The sequence below is a fragment of the Aethalodelphis obliquidens genome, unplaced genomic scaffold (assembly GCF_003676395.1).
Source record: "Aethalodelphis obliquidens isolate GAN/ISIS:26980383/991018 unplaced genomic scaffold, ASM367639v1 scaffold30, whole genome shotgun sequence".
Classification (NCBI taxonomy): Eukaryota; Metazoa; Chordata; class Mammalia; order Artiodactyla; family Delphinidae; genus Aethalodelphis; species Aethalodelphis obliquidens.
The window spans coordinates 2,911,099-2,931,451 of NW_020837974.1; the positions used below are offsets into that span (position 1 = coordinate 2,911,099).

General features: G+C 53.3%; 1 protein-coding gene across 2 annotated transcripts in view; it reads left to right on the forward strand.

Annotated features, from left to right (window-relative positions):
* The window catches only part of SDK1 (sidekick cell adhesion molecule 1), a 540,366-nt gene that overhangs the window by 296,680 nt on the left and 223,333 nt on the right, over window positions 1-20,353 (forward strand). The window contains exons 6-10 of one of the 2 annotated variants that reach the window (XM_027125645.1): window positions 2,246-2,256; window positions 7,127-7,217; window positions 7,890-8,080; window positions 16,707-16,790; window positions 20,111-20,305. In XM_027125645.1, the coding sequence (XP_026981446.1) occupies window positions 2,246-2,256; window positions 7,127-7,217; window positions 7,890-8,080; window positions 16,707-16,790; window positions 20,111-20,305 (572 nt within the window). Of the gene's footprint in view, window positions 1-2,245; window positions 2,257-7,105; window positions 7,218-7,889; window positions 8,081-16,706; window positions 16,791-20,110; window positions 20,306-20,353 lie in introns of both variants that reach the window. The other variant, XM_027125644.1, reaches the window with a different exon arrangement.

A 20,353-nucleotide genomic window follows, 5' to 3' on the forward strand; every position in this document is an offset into this window, starting at 1 on the left:
TCTACTAGTGTGCTCCGTGGCACAATGAAACGCTTTTTGGGGAAGGTCAGGATTTTTACTTATATATAGCTCCGCCTTCCTTAGTAATTGTCCTAGGAGGGAAACTCAAAGATTCATCTTCAAAAACTGAGCAGAAGCAACCTTGATTGTCCGTGTGAGAATTCTTGTTCATTTGGAAGGAACAGCAGCCTCTTTCCTTAGTGTCATCATGTCTTTCTCCTCCTTCTTCCGCTGCCCCGACCGCCAGTTATCCCATCCATGAGCACTTCCTGTGCCTGCCCTTTAAGACTCCAGCCGCCTGGGGGCCCTCCAAGCCCTGTCTTCCGTGCTCATCCCCGAGCTCTCGTGCCCGCTGACCAGCCAGTGCTCCTGCCCACGTGGACACCCCCAGGCCTCCTTGTCCGCCAGTTTCACATGCCCGCATCATCACCCCAACCCTTCTTGCTCCTGAGCTTTCACTCTTATGAGCTGCTCCGCCATCCACCCAAACCACTGGAGCCAGAAGCCGGGAGAGCTTCCCTGCGCACACCCAGCTGCCGTCGGCCCCTCTTCTCCCCCCACCGACGCCCGCAACAGCCCCGCACGGTCTCCGTCACCACTTTCCTCCTCAAGGGCCTTCAGGGGCTCTCCATTTCCTACTGGATAAAGTCCAAACTTGGTAGCATGGCCCCCCTCCCCTGACAGCCTCCTCTGGGGTCACTCCCAGGCCCCAGTTTCCCCTCAACCTTCAAGAACCACTTGACAGTTTTCCAAACAAGCCAACCCGGTTTCCACTTTCTTTTTTCCCTGTTCCTGGAATGCCTTTCCTTCCCTCCTCTGCCTGGTGAATACTGTCCATCTTCCAAGGGCCGGGCTCAAGCCCTTCCTAATTCCCCTGGAAGAATCAATCTCGCAGCACTCCCGACCCCGCATCCTGCCGCGTCCCTCCCCTCGGCTCTCCTGACCCCACCACCAGCTGCTTGCTCTTCTGACGTGACTCTCTTCCTCTGCTAAACCCAGACCTCCTTGACGTCGCTGACCTCTGACCCCCTGCAGTTAACTCTCATATCCCCCACGCTCGCGCAGTGCCTGGAAATAAGAGGTACTTGCTCCTATCGTTATCATCCTGTAGCGATAAAGAGCTGGTAATAATAACCAGCCGTGCTCTATTTGGACAAGACTTAATTCTTCCTTCAACAAGCGCTCACAGAAGGGCTCTTATAGCCCAGGCACTTTGCTCCGTGCAAAGATGAATAACACATCCGCCCCTCCTTATTCCAGAAGGTGGACAGATCTCCCCGCAAATCGGGACACTGCAGTGAGGTGAGAGCTGGCACCAGAGGTGCCAGAGGAGCCCAGCACCCGTGGCCCTGGCTCGAGACGGTCACTTCTTGCTCTGCCCAGATAGCCAGTTGCCTGAATTTTAAAGCATGTCTGTAATTGTTTACGTCATCTGGTCAATGCAACCAATAAATATCATCATTATTGGATGTTGAAAAAAGCTTTCAGAAAACACCGAGGAACCTGTAGCTCAGCCCTGAGGGCTTTCCTAAGGCCTTTCACTCGCGTGTGGGTTCTCAACCTTATTTTTCTCTTGTTCCTACAAGTTTTAGACCACTTGTTTTGGAGCAGGAACATTTGGAGGTTTCGAAAGGTCCTGGAGGCGCCACTAGCTGCTGCTTCTGGACGGGACCCTCTTCTGACCTGAGTGAGAACCCTGTAGATCTGGACCCACTAGGAACTGGAGAGCCGAGGTTCTCTGGAGTCTTGGGGGCCGTGGCCTTTGCCGCCGCCCCGTCTTTCCCGGATCGGGGTTGCCCCTGGTTGAATACGTGTGCCCGTGTGGTTGGCTCATCTTGCACGCTTGTGTGTCTCCGGGCAGATGTGCCTCAGCATCTCCCGGTGGAGGGGGCCTTTGAGCTCGTTATTTTCCGGGCGACCAGGGCGACACCCGGCTCCACGGAGGGAACAGAGCGGGGAGCCGCAGCCTCGCCGGTTTGGCCGTGGAGATCCCCTGAGGCGCGTGGCCGGTAGCGCTCGCCTAGGAAGCAGGACGGGCAAGATGACGGTTCTGACAGAGGAAGCCCAAACGAGGGATTTGCTTTCTCAGATGTTCTGGAAAATTCCACTTTCAGGGCATAGGCTCTTTTTTTGAAAGAAAGAGGCTGTGTTTTGAGTGAGCTGTGGAGACCTTCATGAGGAGGCGTGTGGGGACATGTGGGCCCCAAGCCTGCAGGCGGGCTCGCTCCTCCCGGGCCACGAGCAGGCCTGCGGGCCGTCCCTCGAGGTCCAGCACCCCGCAGCCTCACATCCAGGGCGCACGGGCCTTCAGAGCGTCTGCGGGGAGGCCGTCCTGGCAGAGACGGGAAGCCCTGGGGCAGAGCAGGCACTGAGGGCCTCAGTCTCCCCTTCACCGCGGTGCTGCGGCCTCGAGTTCCGAAGCACGTCCTGTGTGCCACATGCTGTCTGATGTGCGTCGTGTAACATACAAACATACGTCGAAAGTGAGAGTGTCAAAAGTATACTCCTGTGTTGAATGGCCCTGTGAGACGGGCATCATTTTACAAATTAGGGAGATAAGGCTCGGAGAAGTGGAGTCACTTGCTTCCCGCTGGGAGCCAGGGTATTTCCACTGGATTCTAAATGCGGTTCTCTTGCTCCCAACCCCCAGGCTCCTGCCGTCACTTGGCTGAGCTCCCGTGTCCTCCTTTGCCCACCTCCATCTCCAGAGCTTGACTTTCTGACTCTGCGCCCAGATGACCGCGGGGCTGGCTCCTTCCTTCCAGCTCTCGGTCACCACCTCCCGCCTGTCCCTGTGCTTCTGACCCTGGGTCCAGGTGACACGCCCTTTATCCTCACGCTGCTGTCCCACCACCGGCACTGTGTTGACTGCAGGGAAGCAGGCTGTGTGCCATTCATCCTACTTCATCTGCAGTAATTCCACAGCTTAGCAGTTCTGGTAGACTTTGAACGTTTTTTTTTTTTTTTTTTTCTGTCTGAGAGATTTGATATTCTTTAAATGTACTTTTTAATTAAATGCAACCTGGATAGCTCCTCTCTACTCAGCCTCTCCAGTGATTAAGGGGTTCATGTGGGAGAAACTGACTAGGAGTAGACCCCATTTCCCTCTGCCTGGAGCCTTTCTTCCCAGAACTACAAAGCACCCGCCTTTCTGCCCTTGAAGCTCCCTAGCACCCACGGCTGCTGACCTCGGCAGAAATCCTCTTTTGCTTCGACGTCTGCACCTCCCAACCACCTAAACCAACCTGGGAAATGCTCAGTTGAAAACGCTACAGTAAAGTCTCAATTAAGGAAATGCTCAGGGGAAGGAGTGTTCTAGTTAATTTAATTTCTGGTTAACTGAGCACAACCAAAGTTTTTATTAGGAGGAAACACCGTTATATAAAAGAAGGCTTATGAACTTTGGATGAAGACATTCCTCTATTTAAAACCCATTCTCTACCATGTTTAGTCATGTGACTTTGACTAAAAGGGGGATGCTAATAGCTATAAAAGGGGTATGCTAATAGCTGTCTTATAAAAGGGGGATGCTAATAGCTATCTTAATAGCTTGTTGTTAGCCTAAATTGGGCAACATTTGTAAATGTAAACACGTAACAGAATGTTGAGCGGCTGTGTGGGAACTTGGTGAAGTACAGTTTCCCTCCCACTTCCCATTTTGTTTTCGTTCTTCTTGGAAATAATTCTTAATACGTTGGCATATGGTATTTTAAAAATGTTTTTTAATGCGGAACCCTGAAGGAGAGGGTAATTTTCCTGGTGGTGGTAGTAGTGGCTCATTATTGTAGAATATTTATGAAAAATTAACCAATCATTGAGTATTTGTTCAGTGCTTATTACATCTTAGACACCGTGAGAGTACCAGAAATGAAGAGGTCATTTTATTCTTTTAAAAATGCCCAGATAGTCTTCTTTGCATTTCTCTTCTAAAAATTGAACGTGGGAAAAAAATTGGTAGAAAAGTCAGCTTGGCAGTTTAAAAATACACATCCATGACCTCCTCTCACTTAAAAAAGAAGTAAAAACCCACTAAAATGTGTAAGGTCAGATCTTACCAAACGGCACCGCGAAACAGAGGAAAGCTTCAAGTGAGCTTTATCAGGGAGCGCTCCCGGGCGAGGTTCACTGGTCCGAGAGACAGGGGCCAGAGAAGTCGCGGCCGGGCGAGGTTTGGGCAAGATTTTATAGGGGAAGAAGGGAAAGGGGTGTGGCGAATCCGGGAGGGCGCAGGGTATTCCTTATTTGGTGGTCTTTTCGGGTATCCTGGGGGACCGTTAGTCCCGCCTCTCGAAAGGTGGGAAGGCTGGGCTGGGTTCAAAGTCCCCAGGTCAGTTCCTGGAACTGGGTGGTCCGGAATGTCTCCAGGGTAGTTTCTAGAACTGGGTGGTCCGGAGAATTTCGGTCTGATGCAACCTGTGAATCTGATTGTGTTTCCCTGCCTCGGGCCAGTTGGCCTTACAAAATGCAGTACAGGAGAAGAGGCCGAGGGCCACAGGACAAGAAGGCGCTGTTAGTGACTGAGAGATGAAACAAGGGTCTGGATGGAGGAATGATTACCATGGGGGTGGGCGGAGGAGGTCTCGGCCTGGGGAGCGGCCTTGGCCACCTTGGGACTAGTTATGACCCAGAGCTAGAGCCGGGGTAGTTAATGGTTTGTGTCTGGGACAGTCTGCTGCCTACCTCCCACTGTAGAGTACTCGGCAGCTAAGGCGAGTAGACAGAGAGACAGACAGACAGGTAAGGACACATCTCCCCCATCAGAATGAATGGTCCCAGAGGAAAGAGCCCTGCACTCTGGGGTTCAGGGTCCCTTCGGGACAACACTGAACTTCCCGCCTGAAGGAGGCAAAGTTGCCCACTGACAAGTTAAAAGTCACATTTGGGGGAGGGGGTGGGTTGTCACATTTCGTTTTAAGCCTCTCTTTGCTGTTCTTTTTAATCCATGTGCTCATACGAATTTGACTGAAATTTTAAAACATTTTTTTTTTGAATGAAGCAAGTGTGCCAGCATCGTGTGCTACAATGAGCACCGTCCTTGCTACCGAGGGATGTGGATTCCGGGAGCTTACGTAAAAGTTTACTGAAATGTTAAGTTTCAGTAGAAAACGCACAGACTCCTCAATCACAAGACCTTGCCTTGATCTTCCTGTTGTAGTTTCCATAAGTCAAGGTCACTTTGCCGGCATGTGTGTACCTTGTGTGTGTGTGTTAGAGATGCACGTTTTAGGAACCGTCACATTTTATCTGCATCTCTGGGACCTACTTCTCCAAGCGTCATGTGTGATTCACGCATCACCAGAAAGAACAAAGTGGTCGGGTTTGCGGGCAGGCTGACATTTACCAGCCCCGAGTCGAGCTGCTCGCTCGACTTGTCCCGTCGACCCCATGGGTGAGGGTCCTTGAAATCAGGCAACGGTCTGGGCCACGAGAGCAATACAGACGGAAGTTGCTGTTCCGTACGAATCACAATTACGAACGACTTCCTCTTTCCTCGGGGCGGCTGGAATCTCCGCAGGCGCATCCTCCCATTCGCTAGTCCCGGGGCTGTGAACTCGGGCCTGGCGCTGACCTGTCTGTCGCCTGTGGGTCTCTCGGGGTCAGCGCGCAGGCGAGGCTGAGCCGCCCGCCTTTGGGGGGGGGGGGGTGGTATTGCCCTCCGGGCGGCGACACACACTGAGCACGGGCTTCCTCTCCGGCGCCAGGCGGAGCGCTGATTCATGCCAAATTAGCACCTTGCTCAGCGACCTCTGCGCGCCCCGCTGCTTTCCTTCACTTCACATGACTGTTTGCAAATATTAGCAGCTCAGGTCATTGCTCCTCACCAGCGACTTTCACAGATGACAGGCAGGCATTCCGCCTTTGTCACGAACGTGTCTGTACTCCGGCATCCTCGGAGGTCTGATAACCAGCCCCGCGATCCCCAGTCTCACAAGCCGAGGGTGTCGGGCGTTGGGAAGGTCCCGGGGAGGCCCTGCCGGGCGTGGGGAGGGGAAGGCTGCCCGGCGCTTGCCCGGAGCCCCGAGGGCCTGAAACGGCCTCGCAGTAACTAGTCGACACACAGGGTTAAAAAATTGGTTTGTTGGCTCTGCCCGCCTCAAGCTTTTTTTTTTTTTTTTAATTCACGTGAACCTTTAATTCCAGAATCTCATACTGCTTAGGCAGTGAAAGCCGGACTCAGAGCTGTGGGAAGTTGACTAGAGGCCGGTCCTCTTTTCTCCCCCTGCTCTCTCGCGATGCCCTGACCGCATTGCCCACAGCTGGAACCTTCCACGGTTCTCCTCAGCTGCTCTCACTGGTGGCGGGTCTCTGCAGCATGAGGTCCTCCAGGAAGCACTGGGCATTTGCTGTGATGTCAGTTTATTTATTTCCAGCCTCTTCCATCTCCACCCTTTATTGAATGTCCTGTTCTCGAAATGTGCGATCAGTCCTCATCTTCCCTAAATAAACAGTCGTAATGCGCACGTAGTTTAATTTTGATATTACTTGTTTGAGAGAAAAGTGGCAAAAACATCTCGTGTTTTTTTTCTCCCTTGTCACCAGAGGTATGAGCTACGTTATTTATAGTTTGATACTCACACAACAGAGACAGAGTCGGAATAGTTACTTTTCAGAGAGAAGGGATTAAACATGCACGCACGGAACTGAGCACTTGGTTCATGGGATGTCTTTGCTCCAGGGACCACGTTCGGGCCCAAGTCAGAGAGCAGCCGCCTTCCAAACACATGCGTGCCCAGCAGAGGGCCTGATGCATGAAATGTTTGTGGAATTCAGCGGATTTGAAAGTAGTGGGTAGACCAGGTAACTCAATCAGCAAAGTCTAAAACTGATAAAGTCAGCAAGCATTTTGGAAAATGCACAACAGTCTGAAGCCCTTTATGGGCACGATGTGTGGAGAAGCAGCAGGAGCTCTCTGTTCCCGTGGTTCCTGGGCAGGACATGTGTTTATGGACCAGGACCACACCGAGTGCCCCTCGAGGGCTGGGGTCGGGTCCCGAGGCGCTGGGTGTCCTGTCAGAGCAGCTGGATGGGACTCTCGTGTCACGTTCCAATCCTCACACCTTCTGTACTTCAGAGAGTTCATGGGCTTCTGCTTTCTCTGCCGCAGGAGGTGCTGGCACGCCTGAAGCCGTGGCCCCCGTCATCGTGATCCCCCCAAGCAACAGAAGCGTGGTGGCCGGGTCCAGTGAGACCACCTTGGAATGCATAGCCAATGCCAGGTGCGTGCCAGTCCCCCACGCGGGGAGTAACAACCCATGACAACCCCTCCTGCGTGTGGCTGGCTCTCCCAGCAACGGTGGTCTTGTTCATCCAGCTGGGCTGTGGGCACAGCGCGTATGGGAAGCTAGGACTCGGGTGTGCTGCCCTTTCCCGGGCCTTGTTCTGCAGTATTTACATTGAATGTAATATTTATATTGGAAAGCAGCGCTTTCCACTTTAGCTCTGGGTCATGGTAGAGGGTCTCTTCTTAGGTTCTGGCTGAGGAGCAGAGGGGAGCTTTGCTCTCCTTTGGGTGCAAAGGAAAGAGTTAATTCTCTTCTCCTCTGTCGTCGTAGGTGTTCTCAGCCCCATTAGTGGTCGCTCCAGGATGGAGTTCCCGTGATCACGCCTCCCGTGTAGCGCGTCCCCTAGCAGTATTTGTTTTATGCATTCTTTTCCTGAGCAAATGGAATCATTAGCACTTATGGTCCATTGCTGCTGCAATTAGCTATCCCTGCTCAACAGCCCTTGAGCAGACTGTGTCGCTGACGCGTGCCTTAAGGGAGTAGAGTAATATCTGGATTGAGTTTTAAATGTCCACTGTTCAACCCACCGTGGTTCCTGGTAGAATGATTATTATTGCCGTCTACATGATCCACAATTGTTGTCACTAAAGCCCTTCGTTCTCACAGGCCCATCGAGGAGCTGAGTGTGACCTGGAAGAGAAACGGGGTGAGAGTCACCCGTGGGCTCCACAGCTTCGGGAGACGCCTCACCATCAGCACCCCGACCTCCTCGGACATCGGGGAGTACGCCTGCGAGGCAGCGCTGCCAGGGAGTGCCTTCGAGCCCGCCAGAGCCAGAGCCTTCCTTTCTATCATAGGTGAGGCTCAGGCTGGGACGCGGTGGCGTCGGCATCCTCGCGGGGCGGTGGCACACCCCAGGCCGTGGAAACAACGTAGCTAACACCTGCGTTCCACCGCCTATTTTTAACCCAGCACATGGAAGTGAAGTTGAGTTTATCTCCCAGATTCAGCCTAGTCTTCTTTCCCAAGAATATCAATGCGTTAAGTCCAAAGAGTTGATGTTCTGAATACTCCCAAGAAACGTCCTTCTGAAAACTTCCAATCGTAAAGCTTGGGAAATAGTGTCGAAATCCTTGGCATGTTTATCACCTCCCTGTGCTGGCCTTTCTGCCATGAGGCTTTTTTATAACTCTTATTTGGCCGTTACGATCAATGTTCAGAGATTAATCTATGACCATTATTTTTTATTTTGTGACCCAGAAGAAAGTCAGAAAGTCTTGGGTGTTAACCTTTTGTTAAATTAGAAAGTGAGAACAGAGAGGCTTCCTAGAATCATGTGTTATTCTTAAACCAGGGAGAAGGGAGACAAAATTAGGCACATCTGAGCTGCTCTAAACGCTGGGAAATCTCGATGTTTAGGAAGGTGCACTGTACACAGACTAAGAGAATCCTCAGTCTATTTTCAGATTATGATAAGATTACATTAAATTGTGAGGCAAAGGCCTTTATTTCTCTCGTCTCTTCAGCTCCTATAATGTGTTTAGGCCTCTTCAGCGGCTGTGGTCACTGTCGCAGTGACCCATCTAGTGGCCACTGCTGATAAGAGGTGCTTCAGGGTCCACTCCAGGTGGGAGAATCTCTGCCTCTCTCCTCTCCATGCAAACAAGGCAGACTGAGACCAGGAAGGATCCCATGAGCAGAAAGCCCTTTGAGAGCAATCGCCCCTCACATAACATATTTTGCAGTTTGCCACTTTGCAAACTAAGGAAAAATAAAAGCTTGTGTTTTCATAAAAAATTAGCAAGAGTGTGAAGAAATGCTGCATAAAAGGCAGTTTGCCTTGAGTGTGTCACATTCCTTTAAATCATTAGGAAGTGGCTCTGTGGCCTGAAAATGACTGCCAAACTCACGTGATGCAAAGCTGTCAGCCCATCTGAAAGATGTGCACGAATTTTAAAAGTGTCAGAGAAGGCAGGTTTTGAATCACAAATCATTGCTGATTCTCCACTAGGGATCTGAGCTGATTCTCTGCTCCCTTTCTCAGCCACACTTTAGAGATGTCAGTACCCCAGCCCCGTTCCCGGCAAGGACCTTTCTGTCGGGGGTGATCTACAGCTACATGAGCACAGCGCATTATAGACTGAACCCAAATTAAAATTGTAAACGTGTAAATCTCCAGCAGACAGGACTATATTGTGTTAAAACATTTCAAGGTAATTTAAGCAAGAGAAGAAATCTATCTCCCTGTAAACTAGAACGTTTGTTTCCATTATAATTCCCTTTTTAAAATATTTAAGGGCTTCCCTGGTGGCGCAGTGGTTAAGAATCCAGCTGCCAATGCAGGGGACACGGGTTCGAGCCCTGGTCCGGGAAGATCCCACATGCTGCAGAGCAGCTAAGCCCGTGCGCCACAGCTACTGAGCCTGCACTCTAGAGCCCGCGAGCCACAACTGCTGAGCCCGCGTGCCACAACTACTGAAGCCTGCGCACCTAGAGCCCATGCTCTGCAAGCCACCGCGATGAGAAGTCCTGTGCATCGCAACGAAGAGTAGCCCCTGCTCGCTGCAACTAGAGAAAAGCCCACATGCAGCAACGAAGACCCAACACAGCCAAAAATAAATAAATAAATTTACTGAAAAAAATCATTTTTAAATCTGTCACGTGAACTTGGGTTTTGCACTTCCATCTGGATTCCAGAGCAGATTGTTTCTGTATTCTCCGGAGTTGCCATCTCTCCGTGTTCTGGCTTTTAAAGGTACACGACACACTCGTGTACCTTTATGATGGTCCTTTAAATCCCCTTTATTCATAAGAATTTGCTGTGACAGGTAGGATTTTGTGGTTGAATCATCCTGGGAAAGCCCTCAAGAGCCTCTGTCAATTCGGAGTGATTTGGGAGATTATAGCCCCGAGCCCAGCGATCGTGGAGGGAGGGATCCCCAGGAAACCCTGGTCCCGGTTCCACGACCCCGTCGCTGGTGGAACTGTGCGGCGAATATCGACATGAACGTGCAGATGAAAGAAAGCAGACACAGACTGGCTTCTGTTTCCTCCTGTTTCTTACTGATGAGACAAGACAGGCTGTCCAGCCCACCTGTCCAGTCGGCTGCCGCGTTGCTTAATTTCTGAGGTCTCCACACGGCAGGGCAAGCGGCCTCCTGGGCTTGGCGGTCCACGGTCTCCCCCACCTGCCCTGCGGGGAGTCTGCGGCTGTTGCTTCGCCGCTCGTTTGCTTGCCTGCCCACACACCGCACACCCCACGCGATGGGACAGACACCTCAGGGCCCGTTTCCTGACTGCGTTCTCTGGCCACTGGAGCCAGGGCTGCCCCTGGGTGAGGCCAGGGCACCCGCCATGTGGCAGGCTGGAAGTGCTGGCATCCACACCCCCCGGCGTGCGTCAGTCCAGCGCCACGTGGACCGGAGGGTCCTCAGCCCCGAGGTGGGGATGTGATTTGGAGGTTGGGGTCTTCGCTGGCCTCCAGAGTCTCCCCACGGGGTAAACCCAGTCACCCACAGCGGGGGCCGCCTTGGCGACGCGCTCGTTTACAGCCGGCCTCCCGCCCTCCCGATGGTGTCCCCATCACCTCCCAGATAAACCACTGGCAGGGAGCCCTGTCTCAGGTCTGCCTCTCAAGGAGGCCCACCCAAGACGTGGACCGTCGCCCTTCAGACCCCCGAGCACCTGTGCTTAGGATGAATGGCCTTTCCTGCCCGGGTCCCTCCTTACCTGCCTTGTGGGTCTGCGTGTCCCTCAGGACTCCGTCAGTCGTCACCACTTGCCTCTGTGACCTCTCAGACTTTTCACCAGGCAGAGGAGTGACGCTGTCCCAGCTCTTGTCCTACAGAGAGTGGACACTCTAGTGGGTCATTGATGCTCCGTGCATGACGGAACAGGCTGTGGAGACGGGACTGGGCCCAGGTTCTCACTGCACCACTCGCTGGCCTCTGCGGGCCTCAGCGTCCACGGCTGTGAAACGTGGGTGCTGCAGAAGATGATTCCGGCTCGTGTTGTGAGGACGATATGAAGTAACGGGCACGGAAGGACTGAAATGGCAGCTTTGGGAGCCGTGGGTAGGACTCCGCGGTGACACACGTCACCCTTAGTGCTTTACGTGCAGCGGTGACATGATGCATCTTCCACGCCTGCAGCCTCTGAAGTCAGCATGTGTCTCGCGACCCACGGAAGCATTTCTTCTTTCTTGGGCGGAAACAAAACGACGCCTCTTACCAATGCTGCAACGCCTCAACCTCCGTGAAACACGGCGGGTCCATCTCCCGTCCAGACTGACGGATCTGGTCCCACGCACAGCGCGGCCATGCATACACGTGTCCTGCCCGAGGCGCAATGCCTTCTTCACCCCCGCTCAGAAACTCGGGTGAGTGGGCGTGACAGTTGTACAGAGCTTTCTCTGTAAACCTCAAGTCTATTCTGATTTTTTATACATACATCATGCAGAAACTCCAATATCTGAACTACTATTAAAATAACAAGTTACCTGTAACACCTCTCTGCTGATAGCAGCACCGTGACTGAGAAGTTGTTCCCCTAGAGCTGAGACTGAGCATCTCTTAGACGTTTGTTTGCAACCCAGATTCCTTCCTTCCTTCCTTCCTGTTCTCTTCCTTCCTTCCCTCCACTTGACACGGAGGTCTTTACTGAGTCGGCCTCCCCGAAGCTCTGCTGGTCCCGGCGTCCAGGGTCTTATGCGGAAGGCAGTCCCTTCATGCGGCAGCTATAGTTGCACACGGCGAGTGCTTACACACTCAGCAAGGAGGGGGGTGAGGGGGCTCCCCTGGGGTTGGCAGGAGAGGGGCTTTCACAGCAATTCGGGCCAGAAGAGAATCTTGCAGGGAGCATATAGTCCTCTCCTCATGGAGATTCACAGAGCACCTGCCTGCTAACTTGTTCACATCGGTTTCAGAAAAGCCTGAGATGTCTTTTTTTATAGTTTTCACATACGACCCCTAGTAAAGCACCCAAATTCATTATCGGCGTCCTGTCACCAACTGGAGAGCTTATCCGCATGGCATCTTACCACTGATCAAAGCTCAGAAAAGAGCGATCACAGAGCTGTTCCTTAAAACCAGAGGAAGCGTGAGACAGACCTCAGACGATGCTGGCGTGACTTGCCCCTGGATGCAGCACCGGCAGCTCCTGGTGCCCCGAGATGAGCAGGAATTCTGTCTGGGGAGCAGGGTGTGAACTCTTGCACACGCCGTCCAATTCCAGGCTCCCCCGCCATCCTCTGCTTCTCCGCTCACCCACCTGTCATTCACCAGCACAGAGCGTGTGCCAGGCACCCAGCAGGAGTACCAGCCTGGGTGGCATGAAGACGAGTTAGATGCGTCTCCACCCCGAAAGAGTTTCAGGGTCCTAAAGTCTGTGGGCGTCTCCTCTCTCTCTTCTCCAGTGGGCGGTTTCTAAGTGTCTTCTCGGAAATGATGGCAGGTGCTAAGACGCAGAGATGACCAAGACACGCTCTTCCCTGAAGCAGCCTCCAGCGTGGTGGGCGCATCACACAGACGTGGGTCATCGGTCCCAAGGGGTACGTGGGTGGGGCAGACCCAGCCCGGCTGCAGGAGAAGGAACACGAGGACTGGCCTTGCAGATCGGTGTGAATTTGCCAACGAGGCAGCTTGAGAAAGGCTGGTCCACGGGGAGGAGCCAGGACCAGTGACGGCCTTTGTGTTGGCTCTTGTGAGAAAGGACCACAAACTCAACAGCTTAAAATAATACAGACGTGTCGCCTCACGGTTCCCGGCCTCCCGAGGCTGCAGCCGAGGCTGTGGCTGGGCTGGGCTCTTCTCCCGAGGCCCCGGGAGGATCCACCTCCCGGCTCACCCAGGGGCTGCAGAATCCAGTTCATGCGGTTGTGGGACTGGCCTGTTTCCTTTCTGGCTGTTGGGGGTCTTTCTCAGGTTCTCGAGACAACCGGCATCCCTGGCTGTGGCCACCTTCATCTTCAGAGCCAGCAGCAGGCCGAGTCCTCACACCGCTGCCAGCTGGAGAAAGTTCTCTGCTTTTAGGGGTCCCCGTGATGAGACTGGGCCCGCCCCGCTGCTCTGAAATCATCTCCCCGTTTTTAGGTCGATGACCTCGGTCACGTCGGCAGAGTTCCCCTGCCGCGTAGCGTAGCATGTTCACAGGTACCGGTGACTGGGGGTGGACATCTCCTGGGGGCATTCTGCCCACCCCAGTAGACAAAGGCATGCAAGCGTGGACGACAGTGGCGAGTCAAGGGCACACCACGGGCCCTGCTGCTTCCCGAGACGGCCGCTCTGGGAGCAGGGCAGACGGCAGAGGGGGCATCTCTGGGCTGTGCCGTGAGCCGGGGTTGTGGGGTGGATGGTGCAGGAGCCAGAGCCCAGCATCAAGGGCAGGAGATCCTGAGGGATCCTAATTTGGGGGCTGCCTGGGAGGTATCCCTGCCTCAGGCTCTGAGGTCGGGGGACTGGAGGCTTGCCGTGCTGCCTGGAGGAGCTGCCCGTGGCCCCCGGGGGACGTGTGGAGGACAGCCCGCGTGGCTGGCCTCTTCTTAACACGCCGGTGTCACACGGCATGAGAACGTTTTCCTGACGGCTTCATATTGTTTCAAAAGAGGTGAAAGTGTTAGTTTCAGTCCCTGGTTTTATTGGCCTCCATTGCGATAAATTTTTAAAAGTCTAGTGTGCACCTGCGTTGGCAGGGTACCCTTTCTAGACAGAGTTGTTGCTGATTAGCTGAGATGCGCACTTGCCCTTTGAAGATTAAGTGGTTGAAAAGTCCGTGGCGGGGATGACTCGTTCACAGCAGGTTCTCCCCACCAGTCACCTCAGTCTTTCTTGGGTGAACCGCCCGGTGCTTTCCCCCACTGTTCTCCTTATAGACAAGTGTACGCGGAAGTAGCCGAGGGCACTGCTGAGCTGGGCTGGAATGCGGGGTCAGCAGGGAGAGAAGTGGTAAGTGCGGACGTGGGAGAGATGACGTTACCGTCGGAAGCCGCGTGCGCCTGGGAGGGCTTCGGCCGCCCCACGGCTGCGCTGAGGGCTCAGCACCTGGAAGGCTTCCCGGAAGAGGCAGGGGAACCAGTAAATGAGTGAGCAGACCCGGCCTCCCTGGCCACTAAAGCTTGCCTGGGTGTCGGCTGCGGAGGAGACACACAGCGCTCGGCCAGCTCCGGCAGACCGCCCGGCGGGACGTGCCCAGGGAGCCTGGCGGCTCTGAGCTCGGGGCCACAGAGGATATGGAGCCGTGAGCCCGTGCCGGGCGCCCCGGGGAACTGGCCGGGCGGGGATGACGGCGCTCGCAGAGGAGCCGCCCTGAGCAGGCCCGGGGGTCCCTAAGGCACCTGCAGCCCCAGAGCCAGGCCTTCCGTCAGCTCGGTCCAGCCTCAGGTCACCATGTGAGGAGGGCCCGTTGTCTCTGACCCTGGGGGCTTCCCCCCCCCAGCACTTGGGGAAGACCTGGGCACTGCAGGGCGAGGGACGGCAGCACCGGGACATCGGCCAGGGTGACAGACAGCCTCTGTAATCAGTGCCTCGGGGATTGTCTGGTCCTGTAGATGTTGAGCATGTCTATAGGTATGGGTTCTTCCCACCAAAGTGTGACTCTTGGAAGAATCTCGAGGGAAGTATGCTGCGTGGAAAAAGCCAGTTCCAAAGGTTACATACTGTACCATTTGATTTATATAACGTTCTTGAAAGGACAGAATTATAGAGATGGAGAGCAGATGCATGGTTGCCGGAGGTTCAGGATGGGACCTTGGGGTGGGCGTGGTTACAGAGGGCAGCGTGGAGGACCCTGGTGGTGGCGGGCCCGTTCTGCATCTTGACGGTGGTGTGGATGCACAGACCTGCACTGAGTCGTCCACACGAGTACAACCGAGACTGGGGGGCCGGGAACGTTGAATACAATAGGCTACACGTTTCACTGTCAGCATCTTGGTTGGACTATAGTTTCTGCAAGATGTCCCTGCTGAGGGGACACAAGGGATCTTTATTATGTATTACAAACGCGTGGGACTCTCCAGTGATCTCAAAATAAAAATGATTAAGAAAGGAAAACTGTAATCCGTCATAGCAGATGTTGATGTTTTAACTTAGTTCTTTTCCATTCCCCGCACATCCCTTTAACCAGACCACAGGGGTAGATATCAGCTTCAGCATTTGCTGATGAGAATGGGGCATGACCTGCACACCAGGACCTTGGCAGGGTGCAGCTGCTGTGTAGTTAGAGCGTAAGCAACGCTGTTGTCATTGTTAGGGTTGAAGGAGACGTGGCTGAATGTGCACGCGTGAGTGTGCACGCAGGAGTGTGCAGTGAAGACCAGCTTGAAAAAGAGACATGGGATCTCTGCAGTATTTCTTGAGGCCTGGTCTCTGCACACACACAACTAAGTGGCGAATCTGCCTCCGTCTAGTGAATTTGCAGCCGTGGCCTCAGCCAGACTGGTTCCTTCAGCAGATTGTTTCCGCTTGAGCGATGCAGGTAATTGCAGGATTGATACCTGACTGCTTCCAGCAAGGAACCTTCAGCCTTGTCTCCTTAATCATCTCCTTGAAATGCTAAGTTTTCATTTCTCTTTTTGGTCTTTTAGGTCCCACCCTGTTTTAACGATACAGTCCATACAAGATATAGCCAAGCTATAGTATCCACATTCAACACAATTACAGTGGAAATAAACCACTCCGGAAGACAGCGCCCAGAAATTATCACACAGAAAGTGAATACAACGGCCCTTTGTTATCATGATAATGAAATCACTACTACCTTAATACTCCTCGAACTTGGCCTTGCCACCGTTGAATTCCTGCTGAATAAACTGAGAAACATACTGCAGTTTAGTCTCCAAGGAGATTCATCGTTTAATACAAACAACCGCTGCTTGTCTTGCTGTTGAGCAGGAAGGCGAGCAGGGTGTCTGGAGCTATGCGAGTGGTTGGGTTTCCTTTGCTACTGAAGATGGACGAGGGGCCCATTTTCTTCTTCTCTTAGCTATTACTTTGCATTCCACTGAAGTATTAAATCTGTATTTTGGAGAAGAAGAACTGCTAAGACTTTAAACAATATGTTACTAGGCTGCCCCGTTCCCTGAAACAGGCCGGGCGCCTGTCTGCCGTGCTTTATTTAACATGCTTCATGAGTTGTTGTTTAGTTTAGATACTGAAGCAAACTAGACTATAAAATACTGTGCTGTAAATATAAACCTTTATGAACCTCACGGGATAGTCCTTCTAAAATATGACTTAAGACATTCCATTATTCAAGCCCATGAACTGAAATGTAGCCAGTGCCCTGAGTAGTAATTTGCCTTCCAGAACCTTGGACTGTAAATTGCCTTTGGCCTCTGCGCACCGAATTCTGAGTCTGGGTGCACGATGGTAACTAATGAAGTTTTCAAAAATAGTTTTTAAAAGGAGCTCAAACTCTTGTAGGCTGTGAGGGTCTTCTGAAATACACCTCTTTGGCTTATGGGCTGTTTTGGTTTTTTCTTGTTTAAAGAGCCGCCGTACTTTACTGCGGAACCTGAGAGTCGGATTTTAGTGGAAGTGGAAGAAACCGTGGACATCGTGTGTGCAGCCGTGGGTGAGTGCGGGAGCCGCAGGGCAAGCAGCGACGTGGTGGAGGAACAGAAATGGCGTCTCCAGGGAGAGCCGTCCTCTGGACAGCGACGGGTTGACTGTGGTGATTAGAAACGGGGCCGCTGGCGTGGAGTGGAACTCAGTTGCTGGGCATGTAACCTGCAAAGCGGGGATAATACTCCTTACCCAAGGGAACAGCAAGGAAGCCTTCACCCTGTCCGTCCCAACGGAGAGAGATGAAGTCCTGTCCCCTTGCCTCCCTTCAGAGGCTCTGATTCTGCAAGAGCCCTAAGACTCGGGGCGGGAAGTTCATTCTCATCCGTGGGGTGAGCGGGACTGGTGACCACGCCCACTTGAGAGAAGAGAGATCGTTCCAACTTCTCAGATAGGAAATCTTCTGTTTTTCCACCCTCTCAGCTTGGAGTCGACTTTTCCTTTGTTACTCAGGGAATTCTACCTCTCGCCCCGAGCCTCGACCCCCCTCGTTGTCCCCTGTTCCCATTTCGTGTCCAGCACACAAGTAGTTACGCTAAACGCCCCGACAGAGACGGGCTGTCTGTGGCGATTTCACAAACAAAACTTCATGAGTCCTCTGGAGATTGTCAAGTAAGGAAAAGGACCCTTTATGTTAACACCTGTTCATCTTAAGGGTGGGGTTTTTCTTCTAAGAGTTTGGCGGGCGAGGATTCCTAACAATTCTGTAAATCTTAATGACAGCTGTATAAGAGAGCGATCGTTACGTCCCTCTATACATGGGAAAACACCCCTTAAGAAGCAAAGCTAAGTAACGCGCTCGAAGCGCAGTCAGGACAATGAAGGAGACACCTTCAGCTCCGCCCGCGGTCTGGCGCCGGGGCGTGGCTCACTGAGCCCCGGACAGGCAGCCTGCCTCGGGCCACGTGTTGGTGGAGACGGGATCGAAACCCACAGGCACCAGCTCCAAAGCCAGTGCTTAGGCCTGGACCCTGAGAGCCAAGGCCCTGGGACTCGGAACAGATACCACCGATCTGCAGGTCACTTTCCATTTCTGGGAAGGAGTGGGAGTGCCACTCAGGACAGTGTTGAGTGTCGGCGTAGAGAGGGGCGTCCGGCCAAGAGTCCCCTCCCGTCCCCTCCCCTCCCCTCCATCCACTGAGCCTCTGCCACAGCTGCTCCCGCCCAGAAGAGTCATGTCCTTACTGGTTCTGGTTCCCAGTCCCGCCAGCTCCCAGGGTGCAGTCTCCATCCCCGCTCTGCTTCTCTTCTCCGCTGCTGGGGCTCAGGGCGGAGAAGACAGGAATGAGAAGAGTCCCATGAAGTTCAAGTGGGGACCTTTGCTGCATTGTCCTCTCTTCTCTATCGACACCAGCTTTTTAAGGCCAACAACTCTGTGAGAGTGAAGCTACAAGGTATTTAGAGTGCTGATATTTTAGAAACGAGAATCTACAATCCTGTGGGGATGAGAGTTCTGTTTATGACATTAACTTGCCCCAAAATAGATATACTCCTAGTTCCCCTATATACTAACAACTATTTTTCAATAAATGACAATGTTAGGCTCTCCCCTTGACAAGAGGTTGCTTTTCTGGCCTGATATCTGCCGAGTAAACTGCTTGTTAAGTACACGCTGATAAATGTACGCTGAACGGGTCTTTCAGCCTTGCATGGCCATCATATAATTTACTTCTTTCTTTTGACAATGCAACTATAGCAGCATGTGAAGTGGTTATTCTTTATGAAAACTACATCATGTAATTGCTATTATGAGAGTTTACGTGGATTGCTTATGCCTTTACCTTGCAATGGATTTTTTTTAAATTTCCTGATTTAATGAAAAGTGACAGGAAGCATAATTTAGGCAAAGAACAGAATCTGAGAATACCTTCTCTTGAAATATTCCACGACATTAACTTTATTTATTAAGGAAGACATCTTATACCTACATAGCATCTTAAGGCAAGGGATTTGGGTGTGCCTTTCAGCATGAATCACATCAAGATATTTTATTTAAATTCATTTTCTATTTAGGGAGACTGAGGCATAGCGCCATCTGAGATCTAGAAATAAGCCCAGACGTTCTGCACTTCCCGCAGGGCCACAACAAACACACTGTGCCCCCCGGAGCCCAAAACTCTTGTCCTGAGTGCCGTGGTCTTGTTCCCTGGACGGGCTCTCTTGTCTACCCTCCCTGGATAACCTGACCCTGCTCAGGTCCAGGAAGAAGGAGAACGGAAGCAGTCTTCCCTCAGCTGGTTCCCCGAGGCTCCCGGAAAAGCCACCAGGAGGAGGAGCCCGGTGTGTCCCACGCAGCGAGGCCGCCAGGAAATAGTGCATCATCGCCTGGTTACCTGCACTGACCGCACCCGTTTGGGGGACGAGCAACAGAGGTCCTCGTGCTCCCGGGCTAAGGACAGTCCCTTCATCGACAACCTGGGTTCTTCCCCAGTGACCTTGTCCACCGCATACGCCCCATCCGACCCCAGCCTCAACCTCCTTCCAGGTGGCGAGACCGCGAGCAACTCCAGTCTCACGGCCTGGAGGCCTAGGTCTGCCCCGTGAGATCATCAGGATGAGGAAGGGGCAGCCAGGAGGGGCAGCTCCTCGCCCTCTCGGTCGAAGTCTTGGCTGTGGTCTCAGCTCACTCCGCTCTTGGGTACAGGGTCGGGGGCCAAGGTGACTTCCTGCAGCCACAGCGTGGACCTCTCGTGTCTCCCCAGCCTGAACCAGATGCGCCTCCTGTGCTTATTCCTTTACCTAACCGATCACCGCCCCGGCACGACGCGCTAGCGGGTGGGCAGCGATATCCCGCTCCTTAGACAGAGCTGTTGCCAAGCCGGTGCGCGCTGGCACTGGCCTTAGTTGTGACGACGAGCAGCGAGCGGCTCTGTCCGTGCGCGCCATGGGCCGGGCCCCAGGAGGTACTCGTGTACTGACCCAATTAACCTTCACAGCCACCTTTGAGGTCGCTGTGACCCTCGTTCCCTGCGGGGACAAGGCGGGATTAAGTGTTCTGCCGGGTGGCACAGTCTCCGCCCTGGTGACCCTTCCCCGAGCCCGCGAGGCAGAGACAGAGACCTTCCTCCCAGCCCTGCCCGAGGTCAGTCGTGGCCAGAACCATCTGGACAAGAGCACAGGCCGTGGGAAGAGCCGGAAGGGGCTGCAGCTGCCCCACACCGCCCCCTTCGGGCCTCTCCCTCCCCGTCTTCACATACGATGAGAAAAATGACGCCTCACAGGGTGCTTGGAGGGACGACTAGATGAGAAAATGCCCGTTGAAATACTGCCATTTAGCCCTCACGTAAGGAATTCTTGAAGCTTAACGATTTTTGTTTCACTTCTGCACAGGGGCCCCTCTTCCCACCCTCCGGTGGTTCAAGGACGCGGTCTCCATCAACAAGCTCCAGAGCCCTCGATACCACGTGCTGTCAAGTGGAGGCCTGCGCGTCCAGAAGCTGCGTCCGGAGGACTCAGGAATCTTCCAGTGCTTCGCCAGTAACGAGGGCGGGGAGGTCCAGACCTACACCTACCTGGACGTCACCAGTGAGTACTACCCGCTGCAGAGCCGGCCTCCCCAGTCCTCGCCCCATG